Source organism: Odocoileus virginianus, chromosome 18, assembly GCF_023699985.2.
Source record: "Odocoileus virginianus isolate 20LAN1187 ecotype Illinois chromosome 18, Ovbor_1.2, whole genome shotgun sequence".
NCBI classification, from domain to species: Eukaryota; Metazoa; Chordata; class Mammalia; order Artiodactyla; family Cervidae; genus Odocoileus; species Odocoileus virginianus.
Window position 1 is genome coordinate 9197642 of NC_069691.1, and position 15613 is coordinate 9213254.

At 38.1% G+C, this 15613-nt stretch overlaps 1 protein-coding gene across 4 annotated transcripts in view; it reads right to left on the reverse strand.

The window, feature by feature from the left end:
- VPS13A (vacuolar protein sorting 13 homolog A) overlaps positions 1–15613 on the reverse strand; it is a 253635-nt gene that overhangs the window by 188398 nt on the left and 49624 nt on the right. For all 4 annotated transcript variants that reach the window (XM_020879716.2, XM_020879717.2, XM_020879718.2 and 1 more), the window contains exons 18-19: positions 508–697; positions 307–421 (exon numbers count right to left, since the gene is read on the reverse strand). In XM_020879716.2, the coding sequence (XP_020735375.2) occupies positions 307–421; positions 508–697 (305 nt within the window). The remainder of the gene's footprint in view (positions 1–306; positions 422–507; positions 698–15613) is intronic.

Consider the following 15613-nt stretch of genomic DNA (forward strand, 5'->3'; position numbering starts at 1 on the left):
TCTGAGACCAATAGACTAAAATCTGGAAGTCATTACAAGAAAGGAAAATATAGGCCAGTTTCTGTCATAAACAGAATTTCAAAAACCCTAACAAAATTTTGCAATTAACAAGAATGTGGTTCGAAGGTCAGACCTTTCTAAGTGTAAGACATAATTATCATTCTATTTGAATTTAAATATATAAAAGTACCAGACTAAGTTTCAACTGTATCTAGTCTAGAAATATTAACTCAAAGAATACTAAAATCAGTATAACATGATTCAAACTTTAGTAAATGATAAAACAACAATAATACTGGCATTTACCTGTTGCCGTCTTATCACGGAATTCTTCAAGTTTTGTCAAAGTTATTGAAGTCAGCTGTGCTAAATTTACCTCTTTTGGAGGTCTGAAGAATTCTACTATACTATTCACTGTTCTCTGTTAAAATAAGTATCAATAACATGAGGACAAACTCAAGGCAAATAGAAATACATTAAAACTTAGGAATTGCAAAAAATGCTTACTGCATCATATAACATTTCTAAAGGTTCAGCTTCTATGATACACCTCTGAGAAACAGTTTCATCTAAAGGATTTATCTCAAACATAATTTTCAAGAGTGATGCAGCATCATCTAATGAAGACAGGAGGCGGGGTTTTGTTGAGTTATCTGGTAAGCCAGTAACATGAAATGAATCTATTTTGGTTTCAAATCTGCATGAAGAAAAGACAGGGAAAAAATTAGCAATCAATATAATCTTAAAAATATTTTTCAAATTAAAATTAGTAAAATAAAAAAAATTTCACTCTGCATTTCTTGCTACTCTGTTCCATGCACAACAAAGAAAATACACAGCTATTTGATCTAAACTGACATAGATTAACTCACAAAGAATTCTATTCACATTTTGACTTCTAGATTAAGCAGTTGTGAAAGGTTTGGGGTTTTCGGTTCCCTATGAAAGGAGTTTTAAGTTACCACTCCATACTAACAAGTAAAAAGAACTGAAAAACCAAAAACTCTTCTTGGATATGTAAGAGGGGAGGACACAGGGTAAACCACTGCCCCTAAGAGTGGAGAGACAGACAGACAGTCATGACTTACCAGAGCAGAGACCTGCAAAAGGAAGATAGCATGGACACCAGAACCAAGGCTGGGAAACCTAAACTGTACCTGATAAACTGCAGGAGACATTAGTGTAGATAACTGAGAGTTAAAAACTCTAGAGGGAGCCAGCCACAGGGAGGCCCCACATAATTTGATATATACCCCCAGGAATTTGACCAAGTTCTAACAGTAAGAACTGGAGAAATATCTCCTCCTCAGGCAAGGAGTGGTCAAACAGGAGATGACTGAACATGAGACCAAAATGAGAGAATTTAATTCAGATGACCATTATATCAACTACTGTGGGCAAGAATCCCTTAGAAGTCCTTAGTAGCCCTCAAAGTCAACAAGAGTCCAAAATGCAGTACTTGGGTGCAATCTCAAAAACAAAAGAATGATCTTGGTTCGTTCCCAAAGCAAACCATTCAATATCACAGTAATCCAAGTCTGTGCCCCAACACTAATGCTGAAGAAAGTGAATTTGAATGGTTCTATCAAGACCTATAGAACTAACACGCCAAAAGGATGTCCCTTTCATCACAGATGAAGGGAATGCAAAAGGAGGAAGTCAAGAGTTACCTGGAGTAACAAGCAAGTTTGACCATGGAGTACAAAATGAAGCAGGACAAAGGCTACTAGACTTTTGCAAAGAGAACACACTGATCAAAGAAAACATTCTTTACCAACAATGCAAGAGATGACTCTACACATGGACATTACCAGATGGTCAATTTCAAAATCAGGTTGATTATATTGTTTGCAGCTGAAGATGCATAAGCTCTTTAGAGTCAGCTAAAACAAGACTGAGAGCTAACTATGGCTCAGATCATGAGTGACTTATTGAAAATTCAGACTTAAATTGAAGAAAGTAAGGAAAACCACTAGCCCATTCAGGTATGACTTAAATGCATTATGATTATGAGAAATAGATTAAAGGGATTAGATCTGATTGAGTAAAAAACCTATGAATGGAGGTTCGTAACACTGTACAGGAGGCAGTGATTAAAACAATCCCCAAGAAAAAGAAAAATGGCTGTCTGAGGAGGCCTTACAAATATCTGAGAAAACAGGAGAAGCAAATGGCAAAGGAAAAAAGGAAAGATACACCCATTTGAATGCAGAGTTCCAAAGAAAAGGAGAGATAAGAAAGCCTTCCTCAGGAATCAAGGCAAAGAAATAGAGGACAACAATAGAATGGGAAGACTAGAGATCTCTTCAAGAAAATTAGAGATACCAAGGGAACATTTCACACAAAGATGAGCACAACAACAGACAGAAATGCTGTGAAACTAACAGAAACAGAAGATGTTAAGAAGGGGTGGCAAAAATGCACAGAAGAATTATGCAAAAAAGAACTTAATGACCCAGATAACGATGACAGTGTGATCCCTCATCTAGAGGCAGACATCCTGGAGTGTGAAGTCAAGTGGGCCTTAGAAAGAATCACTACAAACAAAGCTAGTGGAGGTGATGGAATTCTAGCTGACCTATTTCAGATCCTATAAGATGATGCTGTTAAAGGGCTACACTCAATATGCCAGCAAATTTGGAAAACTCAGCAGCAGATACAGGATTGGAAAAGGTCAGTTTTCATTCCAATCCCAAAGAAAGCACTGTCAAACAATGTTCCAACAACCCACACAATTGCCCTCATTTCACATGCTAGCAAAGTAATGCATAAAAATTCTCCAAGCTAGGCTTCAACAGTACATGAACCAAGAACTTCCAGATGTTCAAGCTAGATTTAGAAAAGGCAGAGGAACCAGAGATCAAATTGTCAACATCTGTTGGATCATAGAAAAAGCAAGATAATTCTCAGAAAAACATCTACTTCTGCTTTATTGACTATGTCAAAGCCTTTGACTGTGTGGATCACAATGAAATACGGAAAATTCTTAAAGAGATGGGAATATCATACCACCTAACCTGACTCCTGGGCAATCTGTATACAGGTCAAAAAAGCAACAATTACAACCGAACATGGAGCAATAGACTGGTCCAAAATTGGGAAAGAAGTACATCAAGGCTATATACTGAACCCTGCTTATTTAACTTCTATGCAGAGTACCTCATGCAAAATGCTGGGTTGGATGAATCACAAGCAGGAATCAAGATTGCTGGGAGAAATATCAAATTTTCTCAGATATGCAGATGATACCACCCTAATGGCAGAAAGCAAAGAGGAACTAAAGAGACTCCTGATGAAGGTGAAAGAGGAGAGGAAAAAGCTGGCTTAAAACTCAACATATGGAGAGGGGAGGTTCAGCGTCCGGAAAAGAGGAGGCCGGAATGGGGACCAGAGTCATAGGTGGTGGATGGGATGCTTGGGTTTCACAGGAAAGAAGATGGAGGGTGCAGAGGAGGTGTCTGTGACTGGATTTGCAGTTGAAATGTGGCCTCCACAGAAGAACTGTTTACTGGGACAGCAAGAGTGGAAGGCGGACCAGAGCAAGGCTGACAAGTGGCCCAGGTGACACATTCATGTGGAAAACCTCCTCCCCATTCTTGTCTTCATCTGCAAGGACAGGAACTCTGTGTGCCGTGGAGGATATATCAAGCCCTGAGCCTTTGGAGTGGGAGCAATAACTCCAAGACCCTAGACTATCAGAGACTAACCCTAGGGAGTATCAAATAGTGAGAACTCACACAAAGGAAACCACTTGAATACAAGACCTGGCATTACCAGGTAGCACCCTGTGCAGCGGCTCAGACAGTAAAGAGTCTGCCTCCAATGCGGGAGACCTGGGTTCAATCCCTGGGTTGGGAAGATCCCCTGGAGAAGAAAATGGCAACCCACTCCAGTACTCTTGCCTGGAAAATCCCATAGATGGAGGAGCCTAGTAGGCTACAGTTCATGGGGTCTCGAAGAGTCGGACACGACTGAGTGACTTCACTTTCACTCACAAACAAAAAATAAAAATACAAAACCAATCATCATCACACAGGATTACTACCTCACCCAGCCTTGCCCATCAGAGGGAAAAGAAACAAACACTCAGCACAAATCTCAGCCTATAGGAAGCTTACACAAACTACTGCATCAACCTTAGAAGGGCAGAAATCAAAAGGAAGAAAGAATTCAATCATGAAGCCTGGGAAAAGGAGACCTCAAACACAAAGTTAAAAAAATAACAAAAGGCAGAGAAATACTACACAAATGAAGGAACAAACTAGAAACACAGAAGTCCAAATAAGTGAAGAGAAAATAGGCAAACATCTGAAAAAGAATTCAGAATAATGATAGTAAAGATGATCACAAACCTTGAAAACAAAATGGAGAAAATGCAAGAAGCAATTAACAAAGACCTAGAAGAAGTGAAGACTAAACACAGAGACAAAAAAACAGAATTATTGAAATTAAAAATACTCTATAAGGAATCAATAGTAGAATATCTAAAGCAGAAGAATGAATCAGTGAATTGGAAGATAAAATGGTGGAAATAACTTCTGAAGAGCAGAATAAAGGAAAAATAATGAAAAGAACTGAGGACAACATCAGAGACATCTGGGACAATATAAAATGCATCAACATTCAAATTATAGGGGTCTCAGAAGAAGAGAAAAAGAAAGGGCATGAGAAAATTTTTGAAGAGATTATAGTTGAAAATTTCCCCAACATGGAAAAGGAATAGTCAATCAAGTCCTAGAGGCACAAAGAGTCCCATATAGGGTAAATCCAAGGAGAAACATGCCAAGACACATACTAATCAAACTAACAAAGACTAAGCACAAAGAAAGAATATTAAAAGCAGCAAGGGAAAAGCAACAAGTAACATACAAAGGAAACCCCATACGCTTAACAGCTGATCTTTCAGCAGAAACTCTGCAGGCCAGAAGGGGATGGCAGGATACATTTAAAGGGAAAAATCTACAACTAAGACTACTGGACCCAGCAAGGATCTCATTCAAAATTGATGGAGAAATAAAAAGCTTTTCAGACAAGCAGAAGTTAAGAGAATTCAGTACCACCAATCCAGCTTTACAATAAATGTTAAAGGGACTTATATGGTCAAGAAATACAAGAAAAGAAAAAGATCTACAAAATCAACCCCCAACAATGAAGAAAATGGCAACAGGAATATATATATCAATAATTACTTTAAATGTAAATGGATTAAGCGCTCCAACCGAAAGACACAGACTGGCTGAATGGAAACAAAAACAAGACCCACATATATACTATCTACAAGAAACCCATTTCAGACCTAAAGACACATATAGATGGAAAGCGAGAGGATGGAAAAATATATTCCATGCAAATGGGAAGCAAAAGAAAGCTGGAGTAGCAATCCTCATATCAGACAAAATAAACCTTAAAGATTACAAGAGATAAGGCAGGACACTACATAATGATCAAGGGATCAATCCAAGAGAAAGATATAACAACTGTATATATCTATGCACCCAACACAGGAGCACCTCAATACATAAGACAAACACTAACAGACATAAAAGGAGAAACTGACAATAACACAATAATAGTAGGAGACTTGAACACCCCACTCACACCAATGGAGAGATCATCAAAACAGAAAATTAATAAGGAAACACAAGTCTTAAATGCTACATTAGATAAGATGGATCTCACTGATATCTTCAGGACATTCCATCCAAATGCAGAATACACCTTCTTCTCAAGTGCACATGGAACATTCTCCATGATAGACCACATCCTGGGTCACAAATCAAACTTCAGTAAACTTAAGAAAACTGAAAGCATACCAGCATCTTCTCCGACCACAACACTTTGAGACTAGATATCAATTACAAGAAAAAAACTGTAAGAAACACAAACACGTGGAGATTAAACAACACATTTCTAAATAACCAGTGGGTTACTGAAAAAATCAAAAGGGAAATCAGAAAATTTCTAGAAGCAAATGACAATGAAAACACGACAACTCAAAACCTATGGGATGCAGCAAAAGGTGTTCTAAGAGGGAAGTTTGTAGCAATACAATCCTACCTCAAGAAACAAAAAGAAAACATCAAATAGACAACCTAACTTTACACCTAAAACAACTGGAAAAAGAAGAACAAAAAAAAACAAAAATTAGTAGAAGGAAAGAAATCATAAAGATCTGAGCAAAAATAAATGAAAAAGAAATGAAAGAAATAACAGTAAAGATTAATAAAATGAAAAGCTGGTTCTTTGAGAAGATAAACAAGATTCACAAACCTTTAGCCAGACTCAATAAGAAAAAAAGACAGAAGAATCAAATCAACAAAATTAGAAATTAAAACGGAGAGGGTTACAACAGACAATGCAGAATTACGAAGAACTATAAGAGACTATTATGAACAACTATATGGCAATAAAATGGATAACCTGGAAGAAATGGACAGATTCTAAGAAAAGTTCAATTTTCCAAGACTGAACCAGGAAGAAATAGAAATTATGAATAACCCAATTACAAGCACTGAAGTTGATCAATAATCTCCCAAAAAACAAAAGCCCAGGACTAGATGGCTTCACAGGAGAATTCCATCAAACATCTAGAGAAGAGCTAATGACTATCCTTCTAAAACTCTTTCAAAAAATTGCAGAGGAAGAACACTTCCAAACTCATTCTATGAAGCCACCATCATCACCCTGATACCAAAATCAAAGACAGCACACAAAAAAGAAAACTATAGGCCAATATCACTGATGAACATAGATGCAAAAATCCTCAACAAAATCTTAGCAAACAGAATTCAGCAACACATCAAAAACATCATACACCATGATCAAGTTAGGTTTATTCCAAGAATGCAAGGATTCTCCCACACACGCAAATCAATTAATGTGATACACCGTTATTAACAAATTGAAACATAAAAACCATATGATCATCACAAAAGATGACCAAGAAGTCTTTGACAAAATTCAGCACCCATTTATGATGAAAACTCTTCAAAAAATGGGCATAGAAGTAACCTGCCTCAACATAGTAAAGGCCATATATAATAAACCTACAGCAAACATCATTCTCAATGGTGAAAACTGAAAGCATTCCAGCTAAGATCAGGAACAAGACAGGTTGTCCACTTTCATCACTATTATTCAACATAGTTCTGGAAGTCCTAGCTATAGCAATCAAAGAAAAAGAATTAAAAGGAATCCAGATTGGAAAAGAAGTAGTAAAGCTCTCACTGTTTGCAGATGACATGATACTGTACATAGAAAACCCAAAAGATAGTATCAGAAAATTACTAAAGCTAATCAGTGAATTTAGCGAAGTCACAGGATACAAAATCAATACACAGAAATCACTTGCATTTCTATATACTAACAATAAAAAATCAGAAAGAAATTAAGGAATCAATCCCATTCACCATTGCAACACAAAGAATTAAATATCTGGGATAAACTTACCTAAGGAGACAAAAGAACTGTAAACAGAAAATTACAAGACACTAATGAAAGAAATCAAAGATGACATAAGACAGATGAAGAGATATTCCATGTTCCTGGGTAGGAAGAATCAATATTGTGAAAATGACTATACTACCAAACACAATCTACATATTCAATGCAATCCCTATCAAGCTACCAATGACGTTTTTTCACAGAACTAGAACAAAAATTTCCCAATTCATATGAAAACACAAAAGACCCTGAATAATGGAGCTGGAGGAAATCAACCTTCCTGACTTCAGATTATACTACAAGGCTTCCCTGGTGGCTCAGATGGTAAAGCATCTGTCTGCAATGCTGGAGACCCAGGTTCGTTCCCTGGGTTGGGAAGATCCCCTGGAGAAGGAAATGGCAACCCGTTCCAGTACTCTTGCCTGGAAAATCCCATGGAAAGAGGAGCCTGGTAGGCTACAGTCCATGGGGCCGCAAAGAGTCGGACACGACTGAGTGACTTTACTTACTTACAGTCATCAAGACAGTATGGTACTAGCACAAAAACAGAAAAATAGACCAATGGAACAAGATAGAAAGCCCAGAAATAAACCCACGCACCTATGTGTACCTTATCTTTGACAAAGGAGGTGAGAATATAAAAGGGGGCAAAGACAGCCTATTCAATAAATGGTGCTGGGAAAACTGGACAGCTACCTGTAAAAGAATGAAGTTAGACCACTTCCTAACACCATTCACAGAGACAAACTCAAAATGGAATAAAGACCTAAACGTAAGATCAGAAATTATAGAGCTCTTAGAGCAAAAACATAGGCCAAACACTCAATGACATAAATCAAAGAAAGATCCTCCATGATTAACCTCCTAGAGCAGTGAAAATAAAAGCAAAAGTAAACAAATGGGACCTGATTAAACTTAAAAGCTTTTGCACAGCTAAGGAAACTATAAGCAAGATGAAAAGACAACCCTCAGAATGGGAGAAAATGACAGCAAATGAATCAACTGACAAAGGATTAATTTCCAAATATACAAGCAGCTCATACAACTCAATGCCAGAAAAACAAACAACCCAATCAAAAAGCAGGAGAAAGACCTAAACAGACATTTCTCCCAGGAAGACATACAGATGGCTTAACACATGAAAAGATGCTGAACATCGCTCATTATTAGAGAAATGCAAATCTAAACCACTATGAGATATCACCTCACACTGGTCAGAATGGCCATCATCAAAAAGTCTACAAACAATAAATGCTGGAGAGGGTGTAGAGAAAAGGGAATGCTCTTGCACTGTTGGTGGCAATGTAAATGGATACAGGCACTATGGAAGACAGTACAAAGATTCATTTAAATAGTGCAAATATAACCACCATATGACCCAGAAATCCCACTCCTAGGCATATATCCTGAGGAAGCCAAAACTGAAAAAGACACATGTATCCCACTGTTCATTGCAGCACTATTTACAATAGATAGAACATGGAAGCAACTTAGACATCCATCAACAGATGATTGGATAAAGAAGGTGTGGTACATATATATGATGGAATATTACTCAGCCATAAAAAGTAATACATTTGAGTCAGTTCTAATGAGGTGGATGAACCTAGAACCTATTATACAGAGTGAAGTAAGTCAGAAAGAGAAAGATAAATATCATATTCTAACACATATATACAGAATCTAGAAAAATGGTACTGAAGAATTGATTTACAGTGCAGCAGTGGAGAAACTCCAGTGTTCTTGCCTGGAGAATCCCAGGGATGGCAGAGCCTGGTGGGTTGCCGTCTACGGGGTCACACAGAGTCGGACACGACTGAAGTGATTTAGAGAGAGAGAGTGGAGAAACAGACATAGAGAAAAGACTTATAGACATGGGGAGAGGGAGGAGAGGGTGAGATGTATGGAAACAGTAACATGGAAACTTAATTACCATATGTAAAATAGACAGTCAATGGGAATTTGCTGTATGGCTCAGGAAACTCAAACAGGGACTCTGCATCAACCTGGAGGGGTCGGATGGGAGGGAGATGGGAGGGAGGTTCAAAAGGGAGGGGATATATGTACACCTATGGCTGATTCATGTTGAGGTTTGACAGAAAATAACAAAATTCTATAAAGCAATTATCCTTCAATAAAAATTAATAAAAAAAAAAATAAAACAACACATAAAAAACAAAGGTAAAAAAATCATGGCATCCAGTCCCATCACTTCAAAGCAAACAGATGGTGAAAAAATTGAAACAGTGGCAGATTTTATGTTCTTCATCCCCAAAATCACTGCAGAAAGTGATTGCAACCATGAAATTAAAAGATGCTTGCTTGGAAGGAAAGCTATGACAAACCTAGACAGTATATTAAAAAGCAGAGACATCACTTCGTCAACAAAGGTCCATGTAGTCAAAGTTATGTTTTTTTCAGCAGTCATGTAGAGATGTGAGTGTTCAACCATAATGAAGACTGAGTACCAAAGAACAGATGCTTTGGAATTGTGGTGCCAGAGTCTGGAGAGTCCCGTGGACAGCAAGGAGATCAAACCAGTCAATCCTAAAGAAAATAAACCCTGAATATTCTTTAGAAGGACTGATGCTGAAGTTGAAGCTCCAATATTTTGATGACCTGACGTGAGGAGCCGACTCACTGTAAAGACCCTGATACTGGAAAGGTTGAGGGCAGGAGAGGAGGCGACAGACGATGAGGCAGTTGACTGGCATCACCGACTAAATGGACATGAGTGTGAGCAAACTTCGGAACATAGTAGGATAGTAGTGCTGCAGTTCATGGGATCACAAAGAGTTAGACAAAACTTAGTGACTGAACAACAAACAGCAATGTTAAGAGGAAGAAAAAACAGCAATGTACAGAGGAAGAAAAAATATTTGAAAACAATACATCTGATAAGGACCTATTGTCTGAAATACAAAAAGAACACATAAAACTCAACAAGAACAAAACATACACAAGACAATTTAAAAAAATGGACTAAAGAACTTAACAGACACCAAATACGACTGACAAAAAGTTTATGAAAAGATGCTCTACATCACATCATTTGCAGAAACACAAATTCAAATAATACTGACATACCACTACACACTTATTACAACAGCCAAAACCTGGCATATGACAACACCAAGTAATAACGAAGATACAGGTGGAGCAATAGGAACAATCATACGATGCTCTTAGGAATTCAAAATGGTATAGTAACTGTGGAAAAAGTTTGGTGGTTCCTTACACAATTAAGCATAGTCACCCCATAGGTGTGTGTGTTAAGTTGCTTTAGTCGTGTCTGACTCCTTGCGATGCTAGGGACTGTAGCCCATGAGGGTCCTCTGTCCATAGGATTCTCCAGGCAAGAATACTGGAGTAAATTGCCAGGCCCTCCTCCAGGAACTCTCCCTAACTCAGGGATTGAACCTGGGTCTCCTGCACTGGCAGGCAGGTTCTTTACCACTAGTACCACCTGGGAAGCCCACTGTTACCATGTGAACCAGCAATCAGCTCCTTGTTTACCCTTTGTTTACCCAAAGGAGATGAAAACTTATGTTCATATAAAACCTGTACACAGCTGTTTATAGCACTTTTATTCATACTGTCAAAATGTAGATGCAACCAAAATGTCCTTCAGTAGGTGAATGGATGAACTGTGGTACATCCAGACAATAAAAACAATGGGTTATCAACACATGAAGACATACAGGAAGCGTAAATGCATATCACTAAATGAAAGAAGTCAACATGAAGAGACTACACATTGTATTTCAGCTATTGGACATTCTACAAAGGGCAAAACTATGAACACAGGAAAACTGTAGTTGGGGGGGTAGGTAAGGAATAAATACACAGAATAGGATTTTTAGAACTGTGAAAATACTATGTGTGATACTGTAATAATGGACACTTGTCATTCTGTATTTGTTCGTACCACAGAATATAAAACAAGAGTGAATCATGATGTAAACTATGGACTTTGGATAACTATGTCAGTGTATGTTCAGTTTTAGTAAAAATGTACCATTCTGCTAAGTGGAGTTGATATGGGGGTACTTGTGAGTAGGAACAAGATTTATATGAGAAATGTCTACACCTCCCTCTCAATTTTGTTGTAAACCTCAAACTGCTCTAAAATAATACAGGCTTCAAAAAACAAGTTAATGTACGAGTACTGTCACTCAAAGTGGCAGGAAACGGTGCTCAAATAATCAAGTTTCCCCACTGAAATAAACCATTAACCTAGCAAAAACTCCTAAAATCAACTTTTTAGCAAGTCTGGAATTTAATTAAAAAAAAAAAAAAACTAACTTAGAGCAACCAGGGAAAAGTTAAGCAAAAGACAGCTGAATTTCAGAAAGGTAGCCCTTTAACATTTCTGCTTAACTGTCCATCATCCCCATTCCCTAGCAAAGCAGTAACTATAGGGACAGTGGGCCATATTCCTGGTGTGTCCCACTGGAGCCAGGGGACTAACAAAAGCTGCTGTGATATGAATATCTGGGGCCTCAAAGTTCATTTGCTGAAATTCTAATGTCTAATGTGATGTTATTTAGACGCAGGGCCTTTGGGTAGTGATTAGGTCATTAGGGCAGAGCCATCATGAATGGGATCACTGGTCTTTAAAAAGAGGCACTGAAGGCTCCAGGAGAGATGATAAGCCGCTGTTGCTGCTGCCCTCATGGACTCCAGGAGCGATCTTGAGCTGCCGCTGCCACCCTTGCAGGTTCCAGGAGCAGCCACGAGCCACCTCCAGCGCCATCGCGGGCTCTGGAGGCACGCACGAGCTGCCAATGTCACCAAGAGCCCCAGGAAGGGGCACATCACGTACACATGATGTACATGATCCACACTACATGTACACATGATGTACATGGAGTGCACTACACGTACACACCGCCTACCAAGGGGATAACAGCCAGCACACGCTGAGGTTAGAGGCAGCAGACGCCTGTACCAAAACAGCCCTTGCGCCAAATGTACTATTAACCCCACTCAAGCAACACAAGAATGCGCCCACATACAAAAAGCCCTCAAAGATCAGAGAACACAATTGTTTCTCCTAACTTTACATAGTAAGAGAAGAATAATTAAAATGAAGAAGCAGAAGAATGACTCCCAGTAAAAAGATCAAGAGAATTCCCCTGAAAGAACAATGACACAGACCTCTTCAGTCTAACAGACACCAAGTTCGAAAGATAAAATTAAATATAAAATAAAATAAAAATACTTAAGTAATTAAGAAAGGCTATTAATAGAAATGCAGAGTGCTATAAAAACAAAATAAAAACTATACAGGGGGAGGCAAGAAAAAGTAGAAAACTCATTTACTGAGACAGAAAGTGAGCTAAAGGCAATGAAGAGCATAATGAATAATTTAGAAGGATAAGCTATCTGGCAGATAGAATTGAGTAAATCACCCAATCAGAACACCAGATGAAAGCCAATTGAAATTATGGGGCTGAAAATTTTCCAAACATAAAGAAGAAAACAGAAATCCAGATACAGGAAGCACAGAAAGTCCCAAACAAGATACACTCAAACAGAACTATACCAAGACATATTATAATAAAAATGGCAAAAGTTAAAGAGAGGATTCTAAAAGTAACAAGAGAAAAACAAAAAGTTAACTACAAGGGAATCCCCATAAGACTATCAGCTGATTTTTCTACAGAAATGTTGTTGGCCAGAAGGGATGGCAAGACATTATTCAAAATCAAAAAAGGGGAAAATATGCAACCTAGAATACTCTGACCAGCAAAGTCAGGAGAGGAGACAAAAAGAATTTCTCAGATAAGCAAAAAATAAAGAGAATACAGCAATACTAAACCCACCTTAAAAGAAACATGGAAAATCTTTTCTAAATAAGAATGTACGGGAAAGAGAAAAATCACAACTGTAAAGCAAATCACTTAAATACGCTAGTACATTTTTTATGTAAAAACCAAAACAAAACAATTTCATGAAAACAATGATAACCTCAATGGAACAGTAAAAGGATAAACACAAAGATGTTAAAAAAAAAAAAAGGATATCAAAAACATAAAATGTGGGGAAGAAGAGCAAGAAAAGGTAGAAGGTAGATTCTTTTTTTTTCTTTTTTTAGAATGTGTGTTAGCCTATATGACTATCAATCTAAAGCAAGTAGATATAAGAAGCAGTTAACATACTTGAAAAACAAGGCAATCTCAAATCAAATGCACACAACAGATTGACTAAAACCAAAAAAAGAAAACATAAACATAAAAGGAAATCATCAAACCACAAAAGAGAAAAATGGGAGGATTCCCTGGTGGTCCAATGGCTAGAACTGTGCACTCTCCAGTACTGCCAAGGACTGGGGTTCAAACTAAGATCCCATTAAGTCATGTGGTGTGGCCAAAAGAAGAAGAAATATAGCATCAACAGGAAACAAGGTTTCAGTTCAGTTGCTCAATCGTGTCTGACTCTGTGCGACCCCATGAATCCCAGCACACCAGGCCTCCCTGTCCATCACCAACTCCTGGAGTTTACCCAAACCCATGTCCATTGAGTCGGTGATGCCATCCAACCATCTCATCCTCTGTCGTCCCCTTCTCCTTCTGCCCTCAATCTCTCCCAGCATCAGGGTCTTTTCCAATGAGTCAACTCTTCGCATGAGGTAGCCAAAGTACCGGAGTTTCAGCTTCAACATCAGTCCTTCCAATAACACCCAGGACTGATCTCCTTTAGGATGGACTGGTTGGATATCCTTGCGGTCCAAGGGACTCTCAAGAGTCTTCTCCAACACCACAGTTCAAAAGCATCAATTCTTCAGTGCTCAGCTTTCTTTATAGTCCAACTCTCACATTCATACATGACCACTGGAAAAACCATGCCCTTGACTAGACGGACCTTTGTTGACAAGAGAATATCTCTTCTTTTTAATATGCTGTCTAGGTTGGTCATAACTTTCCTCCCAAGGAGTAAGCATCTTATAATTTCATGGCTGCAATCACCATCTGCAGTGATTTTGGAGCCCAGAAAAATAAAGTCAGCCACTATTTCCACCGTTTCCCATCTATTTGCCATGAAGTGATGGGACCAGATGCCATGGTCTTAGTTTTCTTAATGTTGAGCTTTAAGCCAACTTTTTCACTCTCCTCTTTCACTTTCATTCATCAAGAGGCTCTTTAGTTCTTCACTTTCTGCCATAAGGGTGGTGTCATCTACATATTTGAGGTTATTGATATTTCTCCCGGCAATCTTGATTCTGGCTTATGCTTCCTCCAGCCCAGCGTTTCTAATGATGTACTCTGCATGTAAGTTAAATAAGCAGGGTGACAATATACAGCCTTGATGTACTCCTTTTCCTATTTGAAACCAATCTGTTGTTCCATGTCCAGTTCTAACCATTGCTTCCTGACCAGCACACAGGTTTCTCAAGAGGCAGGTCAGGTGGTATAGTATTCCCATCTCTTGAAGAATTTTCCAGTTTATTATGATCCACACAGTATAACATAAATACATACCTATCAATAATTACCTTAAACATCAATGGCCTAAATGCTCCAACAAAAGAGTGGCAAACTGAATAAAACAAACAGTCTACAATATGCTACCTACAAGAGACCCACCTTAGGGCAAAAGACCCACACAGATCAAAAGTGAGAGGATGGAAAAGATATTCCATGCAAATGAAAATGACAAGAAAGTGGGAGTCACAATACGTCTATTAGACGAAATAAACTTTAAAACAAATGCCATAGAAGGATACTAAAATGATAAAAGGATCAATACAAGATGATTTTACACTAATCAACATACATGCACCTAATACAGGAGAACCGAAACACATAAATACTAACAGACGTAAAGGGAGAAATTGATGGGAATACAGTAATAGTAGGAGATTTTAACACCCCACTCACATTAATGAAAAGATCTTTGAGACAGGAAATCAATAAGGCAACAGAGATCCTAAATGATAAAACAGAACAATTAGACTTTTAATTGATATTTTCAGGACTTTACATCCAAAGACACATTTTTTTCAAGTGCACATGGAAGATTCTCTAGGACTGACCACATACTAGAGTATGAAATAAGACTTAACAAATTTAAGAGTAAAGAAATTATCTCAAGTAACTATTCTGACCACACAGAAAAAAGGAGCATCCTTGGAAAGTAGTATTGGGAAAGTTGGACAGTGGCATGT